The sequence below is a fragment of the Echeneis naucrates genome, chromosome 5 (assembly GCF_900963305.1).
Source record: "Echeneis naucrates chromosome 5, fEcheNa1.1, whole genome shotgun sequence".
Taxonomy (NCBI): Eukaryota; Metazoa; Chordata; class Actinopteri; order Carangiformes; family Echeneidae; genus Echeneis; species Echeneis naucrates.
In genome coordinates, this window is record NC_042515.1 from 18,919,815 (window position 1) to 18,938,376 (window position 18,562).

The window sequence follows — 18,562 nt, forward strand, 5'->3', positions numbered from 1 at the left end:
TGCTATTGCTAATGATTGATACCCAATCAATGAACTGATAAAACAAGTGAATTCATCAGTGGTGATTATGATGGTTAGCTTTAGCTCAGCAGAATAACTCACTGGTTCCTCACTGTAATGTCAATTTACTACTTATGTGGGATAAGTAGTCACAACAAAAATTAAAACAAACATGTATATATTGTCTGAAAGAAAGTTGCAATAAGCAACTAATTTATATTTGCAGATTCCAGCCTCTCAAATGTTGTTACTTTCGTGGTGTAAATATCTCTGTTTGGTCCATAAGAAATAATCCTATTGGGTTTTTTTCATTATTTTCTGACATTTTATCGACATTCAGTTAAAAAACAAATTTAATGACGCTTAGCTGCAGCCCTAATTTGAAACTAAAATGATCTTCAAACTTAACATAAGCTCACTGCTCCATTCAGGAGTAATGCTGGCAAAGATGACTTGAATTATTTCAAATAAGCATCTACTGTATCTTCAGAAATTACCTCGAGGCTGCACTGTGGTTTCCTTTGCTCCATCAATTCACAGTGTGGACACAAAGGCACACAACTGCACAAAGCGCTGAGGGTCTGCTGCTTTCCCCCACTGACAATGCATTTATTTGGAAAATTTTCCCTTCCCCTACAACTGGTGCAGTGACTGAATTCTTTTTTTCACGTCTTTTCCTTCTGGATACTAACACACAAACACAAAAAAAAATGAAAAAAATATATTAAAAATTATTATATCTTTTGATTGTATCTTCTCCATAACTCCGTATGAAACTATGGCTGGGACTACAAGAGTTGGCAAGATTGTTTGAAAAAGCCTTCAATAAAAAGGCGCAGATTCACGTAATTAACACTCTACATCACAGAGTGAAGCACTTTACAAATAAGACATGATGTACAAAATTCACAGCTATTTCCTCCACCTCATTTTTGACTCAGCTAAGGCATGGGATCAATTACTAGATGTGAACCACCTTGGAAAGTAAAGTAATTATTAAAAAAAAAAAACCAAAACAACAACAATAAAAAGCAAAGCAGGTATGAGCAAAGCCTGGATGTAACTGTTCCCATTCATATCAGCTAAGTGCCTTCACGTGCTTTCAAAACTCACTGTGAAACATTACCTTTGAAGTGCCTTTTGCCAAGGCTGGAAGTGAACACGCAAAGAGCCTCTCAGTTCATATTTAGATGCCTCAATATGCAGAGAGAAAGCTGCGTCTTTCACCTTGGTGGGATGGAATGGATAAAGTGTGGAGGTCTGCATGTGTGAATGAGCTGTAATGAATGTTTGCGATGGATGGACGGGCTGTAGAGCGCGGTGAATTAACGCAGAGGGTTTTCTATTTCTTGATGGCAGCCACCGCTTTCTTGGCGGCATCATCCAGGTTGTCTGCTGCTGTGATGGGCAGGCCGCTCTCTGTCAGGATCCTCTTGGCCTCATGGACGTTTGTGCCTAACAGACAGAAGAACACTCTTACAACAGGCAACAACAAACAAAAATGACTAAAACTGTCCTAACAAGGTTGAACCTGATCCACCATTTGCACTGATGTTCAAAACCAGGTTGTGTGAAAGACAAAGAGTTCCTTTGGAGGAAGCGCTGCACGCTCATGACAGATGGATGGAGACATGGGTGAGTGGTGGCAAATTCAACCGCTGATCCAAACATTGCTTTGTCTGTGAACTACATCAGCGAAGCAAAAGGGCAATTTATGAGAGGTGTTTGTATGTGTCTGTTTGTGTGGCTGCACAGAGGTCAGGGGTAGCAGGTGCTAGATGGTACAGAGGTGCCCATGGCCCAATAGGCCTGCAACCAAGCAGAGAGAGAGAGACTCTGCACAACCCTGCGGCTCTACAAGGTGAACTGGCTGCCTCCCAGCACGGCACACTGCGCAGCCAAACACAAGCCTGACAAGCCTGTGACAACACAGGGCAGGGGGCACCGCACTGGACGGAAGGACACACACAGAGAAGATAGTGAATGAGAATGGCGAGAGATGGCAACAGAGCAAAAGGCCAAATGAAGCACAGTCACCTCCTTGCTGCAACATAAGAAAAAAAACAAAAAACAAAAACACAGCTAAAGCCATCTTGTTGGATTGAATCACACATGAATATCAGCTCAAAAAATCTGTCAGCTTGTCTATTTCAATTTGGTTGATTTTTCTGTTCAAGTTTTTGGAAATTTTCACCATGTAACACTGAATTGTAAAAGTGAAATATTTTCCAAATGTTGAACTCTTATCTAGACAAGCATTAGTCAGTCATTTACTCAGTAAACAGAGAATTTCTGAGTAACAAAGTACAATTTAGAAGTGGAGGGGAAAAAAAAAAAAAAACAACAACTGAGAAATTCACCTTTTCAGATGTGTGTATTTCTTCTTTATATGTCCTTTATGACAGCAGACTGAATGTGCTGACTGAAGAAAACAACACATCTGAAAAAGTCTCCACGACCTGCATAAAACTGAGCATGACGCTTTTTTATTATTAACCAACCAGCTGATCAAAGACAGTAATTATCATTAGAGCTGAATGTGTCTGCCTATTGACAATAAGACTATCATGCTATAACAACAACTCTGAATAAGTCTGTGTGTAAAATGTTTGAAGGGATCAATGCGTGTGTGTGTGTTTGTGTGTTTAGATGCTTACAGGTTGACCTTAGCTCCCATAGCTGACATGTAATTAAGACTGCGTGATATGTGAATTCTCCGGAGGGCCAGCCACCCTAATCAATACACCTTTCATGAGGAATTCTATTACCAGCACCACTTAACGCCTAATATTTCATCTCTTTTGTCCAGCCAGATGATAATTCATTCCAAACACATTTCTGCAGGCTCACGCTACAAACAATCAATTCTACAATGCCATTAATTAGATGAAGAACAGAAAGAGACTTCACTCAGGCACTGAGGGTAGTATGTCTGCTGTCATTTTATCATTTGATGGCACAGAATATTTTGTGTGAGTGTTCTCAAACAGATTTATAATCGCCGCTGACAACACTGTTGCTCAGTTCTGTATCCTGACTTCGGAACTTCAGATCCATATCATCATATTGACAAGCTTGTCTGTTGGATGATTACAACAAAGTTGCAATAAAGAAAACGTGAAACAATGGGAGTTGAAACTCTGGGAGAAGCAGCTGCATGTGACCACAGAGAATATACAATGCAGGAGATATTCGGAACGACAAATACACTTACTGAAAGTGTATATAGCAGTGAACAAAATAAACAACACATGCATTTTGACTACATTTTCATCCCATAAATATTCACAAGTATCTATTGTGTGCTCTCAGCTGTTTATGCAGCAGCCGAGGTACTGGTGTCATCCATGTAATGTGTGGGGAGGAAATCACACATCTGTGAGAGTGTAAAGGAAGAGACACACATTTACAGATGCCTCTTCGTGTGTGTGTGTCTGTGTATGTGTATGTGTGCGAGTTGACTGCAGTTCCACTGTGAGCAGTAGGGAGCACTGATAGCTCATATCAGTGAAGGCGAGAACAGAGGCCAGCTGCTACAACGCCATTAGGTGTGCGTGTCTGTGCGCGCCTGCGTGTGTGCGTGTGCGTGGGGTATACTAAGTATATGTGTGTGTTCACCTGCAGCCACTAGGTGCTGCCAGAGACCTACTCACAGCCTGGATCGCGGCTTATGAGGTGCAATGCATACAGACATACACAGACACACAGCACAAAGGTGAAAAAGTGAAATGTTAGATGAATATCTTTTAAAGGAGCCATTAAAAAGGAGTAAACCTAACAGGGCTTTACTGTCTCTAAAGGGTTGGACGTGGTCACTCATCTGTACCATCTTTATAAAATGTGAGGGCTCTGGATTTCATAAGTTGTTGCTCGGAGCTTCGCCTCCTGACAGATTTCTCCTGGATTTGCTTGTCAGTCCCATTCCACATCACAACCATATTCCTACAGCTCTGAGAGCTTTCCAAACTGCTGCATGATGGATCAACTGACCGGCCTTACAAGACAGCTCAGCGACTCTAAAGCCTTTGTTCAAACCAAGAAACAACGAGGGACCAAGCAGCAGAGTATTTCTGCCTTTGGATCTATTGCCACTTCCAACACGTTTCCTGTTGGACCTCAGCTCTAACTAACAAGCCTACTTGTGACTATTCTGAAATTATCACTTGAATGTGAGTTAATTGCAGACCACCATATTTAAACAGGATAATAAGGCTTGGGGCTTTGCCAAACAGTCGTGCTGGAGGTATTCTGCTGATGCTGTTGTTCCTAAAATTCTGTCTAATTCCGTCTGCACAAGCTCTCCTTAGTGAAGATAGGATCTGATTAAAGGAGGCTCATGCTATTAACTTTTCTAATTGTACCCATTAAGAAATTGTGTGGTCTCATACTGTATGAAATAAGACAAGAAACAAAAAGGCTGTAAAGCTGGATAGCACATCTGGGGTCATTTATGCGTTAGCTTGGTTAGGTTGAGTCAAACTATTTGCACATACAAATAGTGTTTTTCTACTTCAACTGTGACAGGTGGATAATTTTTTAAAAAAGGACACAAAGTGACCATCCTTTTACAGATAAAAAGCAATAAAAAAACATCCTTGCTCAAAGGCCTTGGCTATGACTCTACTTTTCCTGGTAGCTAAATGTGCCTGATATGAACTAATGTAAGCTAATTTTAGCCAAGTATTACTGTGTAACACACTTCTCTTGAATTGTGCTCCTGTTACCCTTATTCTGTGTTGTCATATTTATCACAGCAGATGTTTTGACTTGTCAAAGTAAGGAAATCACAGCTATTACTATTAACAGTGGTTGGGCCACTTGAACCAGCATCAACAATAAGTGAGTTAACATTAATTTAATTATTTAGAAAAAAAAAACAAACAAACAAGTTACACAACCATTAGTTAAGGACCTGTAAAACAGCTTTTTCATTAGTTTTCTGACAAAAAAAGGAATCATAAAATCATAAAATTTGTTTGGTAATCTTTTTTGTTTTCTTGGTAGCAGTGCAGTGTGGCAGCTTATGAAATTATGTAGTAAAATTAATTTGGAATAGATTAAGATGAATAGATGAGGACTCACGACTGGTACTCTCCTGGTACCAACTCATCGGAAAGCAGCTATATTAGTCAATTTAGACGTAAAGGATTTTAGAGACAGATGAAACAGACAATGTAAAATAAATTCAATCAAAACAATTCACATTATCTCTTCATAATAAAAGACAAGAGATGTTGCAGGCAGTGGAGGTGGTTTTGTGTCTCCCTGCAGAGGAGTTTAATCTTAAAAGCTACCACACTTGCCACCAGTCGCAAAGCGATCAGACTTTACAACTGCTTAACTATTATAAGATAAGCTACCAAACAGAAGAATTTCCCTTTGGGGATTAATGAGGTATTTCTGATTCTGCTACCTGAAATAATTGGTGTAAAAACACTTTCCTTCATCATTGAGCAGCATCACACTCATTCTGACTTTGATTCTTAGTCCTCGCAATAATCAGCACCCAACATGAGACTTTTACTTTCAGAGCCAAAAATGTATCAGCCCTGCTCCTCCCTACAGCATCCCGTGTGTCAAACATCAAATGCTGCTAATTTGAACGCAGACGGGATTCTCCTGAATGCTGCAGACATTTTTCCCCTTTGATGTGCTAGCCTGTCGTTAATCAGTTTTCATATTTCGTATTGTCTCGACAGTTGATTGAGAGAGAAACACACTACAGCTAAATATATTAAATTTAAAGAGCATCAGTGATGCTTGACTGATCAAAAAAGCCTTGCATTAACAAATACCATTGCTGCTTTCAGAGTACTCATTCTCATGAGTCAGAAATGAGACAGAAACCTACTGTACTCGTCAAAATTTAGTGTTAAAGCCGACGCTGATGAAAGGAGTGTGTATATCTTTATATATCTGAATGTTCCGTTGTGTAGATGTTTGTTTGGGTGCGCTGCTGCCGCAGATGGCAATCTGAACTATAATAACACTGTCAGAGCTGAAGGAGACATCTCAACCCTACTACGGGACCTCACGTCTTTTTTTTTAATTAAGTGGTGGGAAAAAAATGTCCAGAGCTCCTTTTAGGGAAAAAACAGCCTCCACTGGTTGACAGACATTTGTGAAATGGTTCAGCAAATCAATAGGCTGGGGAAGAGAGTCAAGCGTAAGCGGTCACCTTTTTTCCCTGGACCCAGAGGTCTATTTAGGTGGGGGGTGGGGGTTCTGCAGTGGCAGGCAGCATATTCACACAACAATTTAGTATATCCCTATTCCATATGTGGCAAAAGGGGGCAGTGCAGTCCTTCAAGTATCTCTTCTTGTGATACCTTTAACACATTTCTGTACAAGAGTCTATATTTCCATGCTGTGCTGGATATATTGCAAGAATTTGCAATGGACAAAGATCAGCACTAATTCTGAAGCACATGCCATATTTAAGCTGAAATCTTTATTAGGCCACAGCCAACACTCGATTCAAAATCTATCAATTAATTCAAATCTACCAGCATCGAGACCACACGGCTCTGTCATCAACATACTGGGAATACCAATGCAATCAACACAGGCCTTTGAAAAGAGGCTTTCCAATTAAAAGTGTGCCAGTTAATCCATCCTGATCCCGTTGAAGAGTGCTGGGCCATTCTCACTGCCCTGCGGTCAGCCTAGCAAACTGAGCTGATTGATTCTGAACCAATCTTCTCCAAAAGAATGCAACCCAAGATGTAATGACCCACAGCCAAAGCTTGGATTAGGCCCAGGCCAGGAAAACGTGGTTGTACCAACCACCAGCAGTGACCTTCTGCACTCCCCATTTTTGCAAGTTAGGTTGAATTACATGGCTTTGGATAAAAAAAATCCATGGTGACTAAATTAGGTGTCTGTTTTGATTGCCAATCTTCTAAAGTGGCATATTTCATTAGTCGTGCACGCACTTTTAGCCAGAAGGCACATTTGAATGCTCTGCAAGTTTAGCTGTGTGATTTGGTTTTCAGGCACACAAACACACACACACACATCCTGGTTCAAGCTGTACTTTGGGTTCAGGTGTAAAATAATTTGTGACAAAAGACGCTGTGCACAACATTTTTAAAGTAGAATAGCGAAAACAACATTACACATTCTTAAAGGTGTTGATCACTGTCAAATTGTCAGGAGGCAAACACACTTTGTAGGTGCTAGGTAACAGCTATGCAAAGAAACCAGAGAACCCTAATGGCTACTTGTTTCAAGCTCTTAATTATATCTGACTTTTTGAAAAACTGAACCACATCGGGAATATTGGTGTTCCAGGATGCTTATAATGTTAACCATTTACTTGTGTGTACCCAAATTCAATATCCACCTGATTTTAGGATTGCATATGACTGTGTCTTCTTACATTACCTTGTGTTTTTTTTTTTTTAAACTAACTGATAGAAATAATTACATGTGTATTTCTTATGACACTCAAAGGATTTCGGGGTGTAGGACCCAGAGTCAGAAAGCTGGGTCTCCATCAAAGGCTGTACATCTTCCAGCAGGAGAATGACCCAGAAACATAATTCAAAAGGCACTTGGTGAAATAGAAAGCACTCCAGAGTCCTGAAATGGCCATCTCCATATCTGAGTCCATATCTGAATCCTGTGCAACATCAATAGAGAAATCTTAAAGCAGCAGTTGGAAGACGACACCTTTCAATTGTGAAAGACCTGGAGCAGTTCCAGGAGAGAGGTGTGAAAAACGGATTCATAGTTAGAGAAAGAGAAACATTTCAGCGATCCATTCAAAAGGCAGTGCTACCAAATATTAAGCTGAGGGTGCCAATAATTTTGTCCAGTCCATTTTCTTTGTTTTGTCTGGAATAAGATCGAACTTAGCTTTTTTACTCAGTTTTTTTTTTTTTTTTGAGGTCTTAGTGTGAGAGAAAGAAGAGAGAAAAACACATTTAGAAAGACAAAAAACACAATCACCAAATTATTTGTAATTGCAATGATTTTCTGGCAGTAAGCGGACTTGTTTATCCATTTAGATGCCAATAGCTGCCCCAATTTGGTGCTTGACCTTTGCTTCCATAATCTTAATCATCTATTTATTAGTACATGTGCTAGATGTAAATATAACAACTAAACATTTCTCACACCAACAGCCAGACTGCAGTAGCATACCTCTGTGAGCAGAAGCAGCTTATACAGCCTGACCTACAAACCACACTATCAGAGTGTGTGAAGAGACACAGAATTAAGTGTTGAGGGCTAACATGCCTGCTCACACAATTAGGCTAACCACCAACTGGCCCAATGGCTCTGGGAGTCACTGCCAGAGGTGGGTGGTAACGCGTTACATTTACTTCAGTATTCTTTTACATTGTACAATTGTACTTGTAAGAATAGTGTTAATTCACCATACTTTGTACTTTTACTCGAGTATATTTATGAAGAAGAAATGCTACACCTACTCCGTTACAATGGCATACATTCCTCTTTTTTCTTTTATTTTTGGCCATTTGTCAATCAATGCACGCGCCATTTTTGGGTTTTGTTAGAAAGACTCAACATGATCGTGTTTCACCAATCAAATGTAGCTACTAGTGATGCCATATTTTTCTTAAGTAATTTTTGGCTACTCTACCCACCTGGTCACTGCTGTCGTCCCACACACACCGGAAAAGATTTCATTAGCATGTACAGGTGAAAGGTGATCCAATCAGAGCTGTCCCTACTGCTATTCTCGCGAGCACTAATGATGGTGATTGCAGAATGTGACATGCATGAGAAATGCACTGCTGTTCTTATGAAACAATGGGGCACAATGAAGACTGATAGGCTCCAGAGAGGACAGCCATAACAATACAATGGCTCTAAAGTTTGAAACAAAGTGGGAAAAAACATGCTCTAAATCTGGCTGTTAAGCAATTACAATAAAGTGTAACATGCTGGATATATTTGAATAAGGTGTAAACTCTTTCTAGGTACAAAGAGTTTGTGACAGAATCATTCTTCTACAAAATCTGATTAAGTAATTAAAAGTGACAACATGAAAAAAATATAAGTTGTACCCAGGGGTTGCGTTAACCAACAATTCTCTGTCATTGATAGATTTTTTTTAAGATTTGACTGACAAATCTGAAGGCCATCTGTCATTTTGACAGGTTGAATTTACTTCAGAACAATATCAAAACAGCCATGAGAAGCCGTCTGTCCGAGGCAAAGGTACAAAATTTAATGACAATCACCTCTGCAGCAACCTCACTTGACGCTTTTGATTACGCACAAGCGGGCACCCTCCATGCACAACAGGAGGAAGGTGTGAATGAGACGGCAGGTGAGCTGAGTGAAATTCAGCTTGTTTCTTCCGAAGTTTGTTGATATTTTAATTGCAAGTATTTAATTTTGTAAAACTGCGTTGTTCATTTACGCATATGGCCACAGTTTGTGTTTTTAGTGGCCACCGATGTCACTGCGGGGAAATGTGGTGTTGACATGGTGAATGTTTTCTCTCATGCCTTTATGCACATCATTTAGTTTGTTCTAATTGAATTTGCATTAAAAACGAATGAATTAAAATGAAATGCTATTGAGTATGTCTTTAATATAATTAAAAAATTAAGATTAAAATTACAGATAAAAATTGATTATGACAGACATTTTTATATATATATATATATATATATATATATATATATATATATATATATATATATATAACGAGAGAGAGAGAGCGTTCAGGCACATTTGGGGACACTGTGAAACAAGCACTGGCTTTTTAAACTTATCTGAGAAGGCAGGAATGTTTTCCCCTTTATTCTGCCTCGCTGCACGATATAAAAGGCACAAACATGTAATTGAAGGGCAGTCACAGAGCCACACAGACATCGATTGTTTTCTTTTACGTCACACCTCAGATGGCAGAACAAGAGCATAGTTTGTAAAGACACATATTTGTGAGGTTGTGAAGTGTGAACAGGCAAAGGTGGAAGAGTAAGGATTTCTTTTTTTTTTTTTTTTTTTTTTTTACACCAATGAAGGTATTTCTTTAAAGATGGTGGAGGAATGAACTAGATGTATATTTTTGAAGTCAGTGCCATTATCCAGGATCATGAAGTTCTCATGGTCTAGTGCTTTCAGTACAGTATATATGGAGACCAACGGTGTTTAATTCTGAGAAGGATGGTGCACGTGTGTTTCATTTGAATGGGAGTGTCAGTGGCTCTCTAACAGAGTCAGAGTCTAACCCTGTACTTCAATGTGTGTAGTTTGTAATTTTGTGTGAATAAATTGATCTTCTTTCAGTACCTTCAAGTCTGACCACCAGAGGCACCTTGAGCTCCAGTTCTCGACAGGCTTTGGTGATGCCATTCGCGATGATTGCACAGTTGACAATACCACCAAAGATATTGACCAGGATGGCTTCCACCTGTGAAGGAAGTGGCAAAAAAAAGAGAAAAAAGGATTTAAAATACTTTACTGTCCAAACACTACAGCAGTAAGTGAAGTGACTTTGTCATAACAAACCACATAGCAGTCAATGACTTGGAAAATTGGAAAATTCTCATGGTGACATTTACATTAGTATATTTTTGTCCAATATAGGTGCAGACACTCTATACCCCATTAATTCAAACACTCGCAGTTTCAATAATGAAATCCAACCGCAAGAGAAAACATCCACTGGAGAAGCCTCACCACTAAACCTGTGTACACTGGGTCATAAACCAAGAAACTAGGCACCCTGAGGTGATACAACACTGTCACAATGAAGGCAGGAGAAAGCACTACATTGTTTAGGTTAAGTGGCCAAAAGAAGGTGAGAGAGGCAACACTGGAACCCAATAATAAAATAAAGCAATATTTCAGTGTGATGTGATGAAGCGACAAATAACAGAAGGGGCACACCTGGCTGATTTCAAGCCTCCTGATGTAACTGAGCAATGTATCATATTTGAGCTTTAGTACTGATTTCCAGTTTATGTGTGGTCCAAATGTTTTATTTCAAAGTAACCCTGCCTGATGAAAGAATAAAATCAAATCAAGTGCACATAGTGGTCAGCAAATCAAATAATCCGTAGCCACCCTACCACTGGCCTTGTAATTCAAATTCAATTGCTATCTTGCTATGTTAATATTTCTCCAACAGCTATCAAATACTAACAATACTGACGCTTGGTCATTTGTAGCAAATAACCTCCCTGTCTGTATTCACCATATCAGAAGAATCTTCAACTTTCTTCTAAAATGAGTACACTAAGTACTGAAGCAAGGCAGCTAGTGTGCGTGCGCATCTGTCTGTCTGTTACACTAACAATCTAGCACTTGGTAATTACCCTGGCTAGCTCAGTGGAAAAGTAGACAGAGCACACAGGATTAATCCTCCATGTTTGTTTATAATCACTGCTAATCTGTTAGCGCCGATTTGGATGAGCAGCTTGTGGGTGCGTGGATGCTTGTGTGCGTGCCTGTTGTGAATATGTATGTTTTCAGTGCGTGGTAATGATGTTTACAGGAAGTGAAGAGCAAGAACTTGGATTGCCATCAGTGTGACGGCCATGGCATTGTCCTTTACATGCTATCCAAATCAGCATCTCCTTATAAACAGAAGAGAGTATTCAGAAAACCAGGAGAGGGCTCTCTAGCAAACCCAGTGTAAAGACTCCATACAAAGAATGGAGCAAGCTGTTTGGTCAACATGCAGAAATAGTTCGTGCCGGTGAAGTATACCAAGAAATTTAAGGAATTTTGGAATTTAACCAAGAAAGTATGAAAACAAGAGAAATGTCAGGCAAACAGTAGCTGCATGCTGCAACTAGAAACAGATGAAAAACGAGGAAATCAGAGCTTCCAGATGACATAAATACTACTACTTGATGAAATGTTCTAGTGATTTGATGAATTATTTTCTATAGCAAGACACAACAAAGTGTTTGCTGTCAGGGATTTTCATATAATAATCCATTCTACAGCCTTTTGTTGTTATCGGCTAAACAATGCTTGGCTCATTTCATCATTAGTGTGTGATCATCAATTTGGTTGAATGGAGACTTTCAAATTCCATATAGTAAGTTTAAATCATAAATCAGTACTCAACCTGGGATTGCCATCTCATCATTAGTGATGTAATGTGACAGTTTGTACAATGACCTCTTGTTGTAGTGCGTCTAATCGAAGAATTAAAGCCTCAAGGCATCCATGCTACTTCATCCTGCCAAACCCTGCAGGCATGACCGTGAGAGACTACAGGTACACACATCCTCAAACGTACAGCTCTTTTACAGGGAAACTAACAGATGAGAGAAAAAAAAAAAAAAAAAAAAAACTATATTAAAATTTGCTGTAATGAAAATATATATTAATTATGCAAGCTACACAATCATTTGGGGTGAAAGTACAGGGGTGAGTAAAACACATCAGAATCCAGCAGTTTTAGTCTGAAATATTCAAAGAAAGGTGTGTGAAACAAGGCAGGCTGGTCCTCAATTCTCCAACATATATGGAGCTGTTCCTCAGAAAGACCATTAGGGATAATCACCAGTCCAATGTGTGTGTGTGTATATGTATTTATGTATGCATGAACATTTTTCCCTGCTTTAGGGCAAATTTCACAGTGACTTTCCTCACTGGACTGTGCAGGCGTAGCCCAGGGCAAGGCAAGGCTGAAAAGAAAGAAGCATTCTGAGTATAAACTGAATATCATTTTGCTTTAATGTCATGTAATTTAATTCCATTACAGTGAACGAGTGAATGAAGTGAATGAGCCAAAATGCAGAGTACAATGTGGATATATACTTTGAAATACTACATGAAAGGATATATAGCATTCCATTGTTCCAGTTAAAACAAATCACAGCAGCATCAGACGACATCAAGGTTTTCTTTTGGGGAGGGGTTGTGTGTGGTTGAACCTTAATATTTTCACACACTGTCATTGACTCTGGATCTCACAAACACACAAATGGAAACACACTCGTACGCACAGAGCATGATCTGGTCCCCACTGGGGGGCAGCAGAGATTTAGATGGCTTTCTGGAGCCATCTATGGAAGACTTTATTCTTACTCTCTCTGCAGCCCATTTTTCAACTCTGCCTCTATTGGGAAGGACCATATTTCTTCCATTCATGCGTCTCCTATTGACAACCATGTATATTAATGATACACAAGACATGATTTATGTTGCTTGGGACAAAAGTAAATGCAGTTTATAGAAATACGGATGTGGCGAGGACGGAGTTGCTGTTTTTTTTTTTTTTTTTTCCATCACTTTATTTCTCTTTTTGCGTTTAGTGTGTAGCTGCAGGAAGATTTTCCCCAGCACATGCCAACAACCGAAAAACAAACAAACAACAACAACAAAAAAAAAAAGTGTATGTGCACATATATATATATATATAGACACACACAGTGCAGGCCAAAGATTTGGACACACTTTCCTATTCATTTGAATGAGAAGGTGTGTCCAAACTTTTGGCCGGTACTGTGTGTGTGTGTATGTATGTATGTGTGTACATATATGTGTACATATATATGTATGTATATACATATATATATATATAGCGAGGTAGTGCTCTGTATGTGGTAAAAATGGCTCAGTAATGAAGTGGATGAAAAAACTGGAATCAAATGTGACGTTAGTAGCACTCTGCTCCATTCTTCAGAGATCTGGACTTAAGTCATGAAATTGCATTGCACACTCAGATCCGTTGAAAATCCAACATCATACTCGCGTTTTACCTCCTGCCACAGATCCAAGTACAGACTCCTTCCTTAAAGGCATTCATTTCAGGTGAGCTAACTTGTCAGTGGAGTGGATTCCTTTCATCAGAGCTCAGCAAAAAAGGCATCAGGTATAATGTGCCAGTTTGCTCTCTTCAAGGATCTCTGTGTGTTCATTCAGTCAGTGTTACGGTATGAGCTGGTGCCTTCTACCTGGGTGACGCTGAAATGATTCAAATTTTTACAAAATACAATTGTTGCTTCCGGCATTGCAATACCCCATGAAGGCTTTTTGAATCAAAGTCAAAAAAGGGCCTTCACAGGAGAAACAGGCTTTTCTGCCTGCTTTTATATGCCCTGCTGACTGCATTTAGGACAAAAAAAGAAATGTAACCCAGGCAATTTGACATGCTCACGTGCTCCTGTATTACACTCCTGCATACGCTATCTGTGTTCTCCTGAAATGTGGCTGGAATATATATGGAATATATAGATACACCAGCACATGTCTATTGATGGTCATCTGTATAGACTGAAATATTGAGATAGAATGGGAAGACATAAAGTTAATAAAGTTAATAAAGTTGTCAGTCCTTACGTAGACTGATAATAACATGTACTCTTCTCCAAATTTCAACCCAAGGGGATATACTGTATAAGTATTGTATTCCCTCTTATTCTGCAAGGTTGCTTGTTACTGGCTAAGCGTACATTGTTGAATTATCACTGAAATACACATTTCCATGCCCATACTCCTGCTAAGCAGCGCTAATCTCTCTGCAGGAGAGTAAGGAAAGGGAAAGCATCTTGTTTTCTTTGTTACTAGTGAGCAGATAGGCGTAGGAAAAAAAGGCAGTGTTGGAGATGGGTGTGTGTCTCTCTGTGGCCTATTGAGGGCTATTGTTCTGTCTTATCTACTGGAGACAGCCTGTACTGTCACTGTCTGCTCTGGCAGGCTTTGTTTATTTGTTTTCGAACTGCTGGGGGCCCCTGCTCCACCCTAGGGCCACAGGTTAACATGTACAGCTTCCAAATCTAGATGGGTCCTGCTAGCTCTAATCATAAATCTTGGAATGATGGGACTGTTGTTAGTAAGGAGTGAGGGATGACTAGCAGTAGGAGTAATTTTTTAGATGATGCCACAGCTTCTACCTGCCAAGTCGCATTCAAACCAGTAAGTGCTGAACTTAGCTTCTTGATTTACGTTAGCTGATTGAACAGCAAAAAAAAGGATATGAGCACCAGATACAGTAAACTTGGGCCTCTGACAAACCCATGATATTGATGACAAACAAAAAAAAAAAAAACAAATAAGAGAAACCTAGTGATTCTGCCAGCAATGTCTAAGACGTTTCATTCTCTGAAACCATGCAATTGCTACTGGATGATCAGCTGTGGTTGAAAGGAAGGGCGAAAGTTTATCTGTTCTTTGTCATGTGTGGAGAGAATGACTAATACAAGCCATACACTAAAGACGCACACATATATGCTCTGTCAAAGCTCAGGAGTTACTTTCCTCTTGCAAATCTATTTCTTAGAATGGACACAGAACAAGAAAGGATGACACGACGAAAGACTTAGGGAAAAGAGAATGTTGAAGTTAGAGAGTGGGATGAAGTGAAACAGATGGAAGAAGAGGGATAGGGAAGGAAAGAGACAAAGAGAGGTGATGGGAAGTGGTGCGGTCCCTGGCTTCTGTAGAAAACTAGGATTGGCCCTGGCAAAGAGGGATAAGAGGGAAATAATTATCCGGCCTGCTGAAGCATGACGGCCCTTTCTTGGGAGAGTGGAGAGACAGATTGAGCATTATGTCAGAGATTGGCCATGTCACCGGTGAAGACACCTCTTGACAGACAGTGGCATCTGAAGTTTCACTTGACAGTGGGGGGTGGGGGGTATAGGGGGGGGGACCCACTGCAATAGGCAGCAGGATACCTGCATGATCGATGCCTGTGGAGACAAGGTTTCATCCAGAGGACATAAAGGTTTAACCACTAAATTAATTCTCTCTGCATTCCTACTTTATTGGTTCCTGCTAATATGTGCAAAACCGTTGTATTGATTTCATTTTTGAATTACTGAAATATGCAATAATCCTCTCTGGATATTTACAAGTCATATTTAAATTTTTTTTTTACTTTAAGTTTCCAAAATCAAATTTCACTTATTGCTTAAAAAACACTTTAAAAAAAACAAACAAACCCAAATCAGCCGAATGTTACGACTCCTGAGAGGAATTCGGGGCAGTTTTACATCCTGATCCTCAGTGTGCATCAATACACATCTTGCTTACATTTATTCAGATCCTTGAGTATTCTCACATCCACCCCGGATATAGTATAGAGTATTTCAGAAGCACTCAGCCACCTTCCACCTGCAGTCCCACTCTGACTCCATTTTTCTCTTCAGGCCAAAGAATAGAAACCAATCAAGGCAGGAATGGCCTTGCTTCCAGCAGAAAAAGGCTTGTGCAAATGGATGGGAGAGGGAGTACAGAGGAAATGAATTGAGGAAAGGTGAGGTCTGAAACAACTTATGTGACCAGATAGTGGGTAGGGTTCAGGAGTGTTTAGGGTAGCTTAGAGGATATATGACGCCAGGATGAGGTCAAGAGGAGGCATCTGGCATTTTGGTGGCTTGGGGCCAGCAGTGGTACGAGAACGTCTTTGTTGTTACAAAATTACACTTTTCCTGCTCAACTGGGAACACACATATAATTTGATCATTTGGGCATACTGACTGATCAAGCCAAATGGGATCAAGTCCATTCCAGTCTGGACCAGTTGGTGTTAACAGTCAGGGGGTGAAATCACACAGCATGTGGTGATTAATGATAGTAATCGTTTGGCTTTTGCTGGTCACCATCAGGCATTGCGTGAGTGACAGAAATGAACCCAATTAAACCAAAAAACTGCGAGCAAACAGAAAACCATGCAGCTTGTTGTGACTGATAGTATTACTTTATAATGCCTACCTCATTTCACCAGAAATTAATTTTTTCCCCCTTTAAATAATTTCCTTGCTATTCTTTTCTCTGAAAACAAAATTAGGATGGGAAGTTGCTTCTTTTTGAATCTCTGTTGAATAGCTGTTTTCATTGAAGTCATGCACCAATTTTTGCTTGCAAGGACTTGATGGTTGCCTAGTGACTTGGGATGCATTTCATAAGAATGACATGTCTGGTGATTTGAATAAGTGCATAGATTTTGTTGTAATTGTACATTACTGCGCTTATTTTCATCCAACACTTAGTATCCACACTGCTTGGCAAAGGCATCACAGGGAGGACACACAAAGAGTTAACTCATCAGACTCCTATCATATGGACAACCCATACTGGGAGGAAATTTCTACCTTGACCACGGTCATGTGAGATGTTCATGGCTCAGCATGGGCGTTCCCAACTGTTGGCTTAAGTTATTGAAAGTTGACTGAGATAGGTTTTAAAGTGACTATGAAAGAATGCACCCAGCAAATACTGACATACGAGTTCCATGTATCGCTCTCACCTGCCCTCACATTTTTAATATACAAAAATTCCAGGTCTTCCTAGCATAGTGTCAAATGGCCCAGGCTGTGTGACACTGATAATGCAAAATGACAAGAGGTTTTAAAAAACAGGACAGTACTGGAAAATCAGCCAGTCATCATTTACATTTTTATTCTCATATAAAAATCTTATTCACATTGCTTGAATTTAAGAGCAACTGCTTGCTGCCTGAGACCAAACTGAATATGTTTGTGAAGGTGTGCTTCTTAATGTGACTCATCTTGTGTGTACTACTGTCTAATAGTCTCAATTCTGACATTTTATTTTAATGCATTTCCACATCTACTTTAATATTGTCATCCCATTAGTAATTTACTTATTTCATCAGTAGAACTGAATTTTCTTAGTGTCAGTGGCTGTGTGTGACAGTGTATGCATATTTTGGGTTTTTTTAATCCACCTTTGCCGCCTAAAAGTCTGTATGCTGCCTTTGAAGGTCAGCTCTACAGAAATATACTCTGTTGTACTTCATGTCTCCCTTTGTCATGGAGATGAAGGCAGTGTGTGCACGGCTGGCTCACAGGCCCTGTAGTCGGGGGGTTCGGGGGGTGGAAAGAAGGGGTTTAACCCGTTCAGACACATGGACATGGGTGGACAGTTCAAATAAAACCGGTCCCAAGCATACTCTGACATCTCCTACATCCTGTCCAATTTTTAGCTTCGGGGAATTGCTAAAGAAATAAACCATACTGTTCAGATCAAACACTGTTACAATTGATTACATACTTGGCAAATTGGAATGCGAACTCCCCAATTTAAGTGCAAGTTTGATTCAGGAATTAGGGCATAAAAGTGGTTTAAGAATGAAAACCAAAGCAGAAAATGTAACTCCTATAAAACTTGCCACAAGCATATTGATTTGATTGATAAATAGAAAAAGAGAGTGTGATAAAAGGTAGCAGAAAGATGTGATAGTGTGACGCAAAATGAGGATGAACGAGATGGAGGTTTGTCAGATGTCAGTGAGAGACGGAAAACACGTCTCCTGCTGCTCATGTCAGGGTATCAGAATGTCCCTGACTCATACATGAACTTACTGTAAACAGACCAACATACACCGCAAACCTGTCAGCTCATGAACACACACCACTTTGGCGTGAATTGAATTTAACAAACGGCGCTAGTGTAGAGCAAGCATATTATTCATCCCCAGAGGGTGTCGTGTCACCGTTGACAGGCAGACATAAATATTCCTCAACCCCTTCAGCAAGGGTTAATGGCTGTCCATCAGCGAGCAATGAGACATACAGAGCACGATGTGCCTGGGGTAGGCACATACAGTATGGACACTTTCACTGGAATAGCAAGGTCATTTTGGTATGTA

The 18,562-nt window shown here is 39.9% G+C and overlaps 1 protein-coding gene across 1 annotated transcript in view; it reads right to left on the reverse strand.

Annotated features, from left to right (window-relative positions):
- Positions 1-205: 205 nt before the first annotated feature.
- suclg2 (succinate-CoA ligase GDP-forming subunit beta) overlaps positions 206-18,562 on the reverse strand; it is an 85,927-nt gene continuing 67,570 nt past the window's right edge. The window contains exons 10-11 of the mRNA XM_029501777.1: positions 10,276-10,396; positions 206-1,455 (exon numbers count right to left, since the gene is read on the reverse strand). Of these exons, the coding sequence (XP_029357637.1) occupies positions 1,343-1,455; positions 10,276-10,396 (234 nt within the window). The 3' untranslated portion in view covers positions 206-1,342. The remainder of the gene's footprint in view (positions 1,456-10,275; positions 10,397-18,562) is intronic.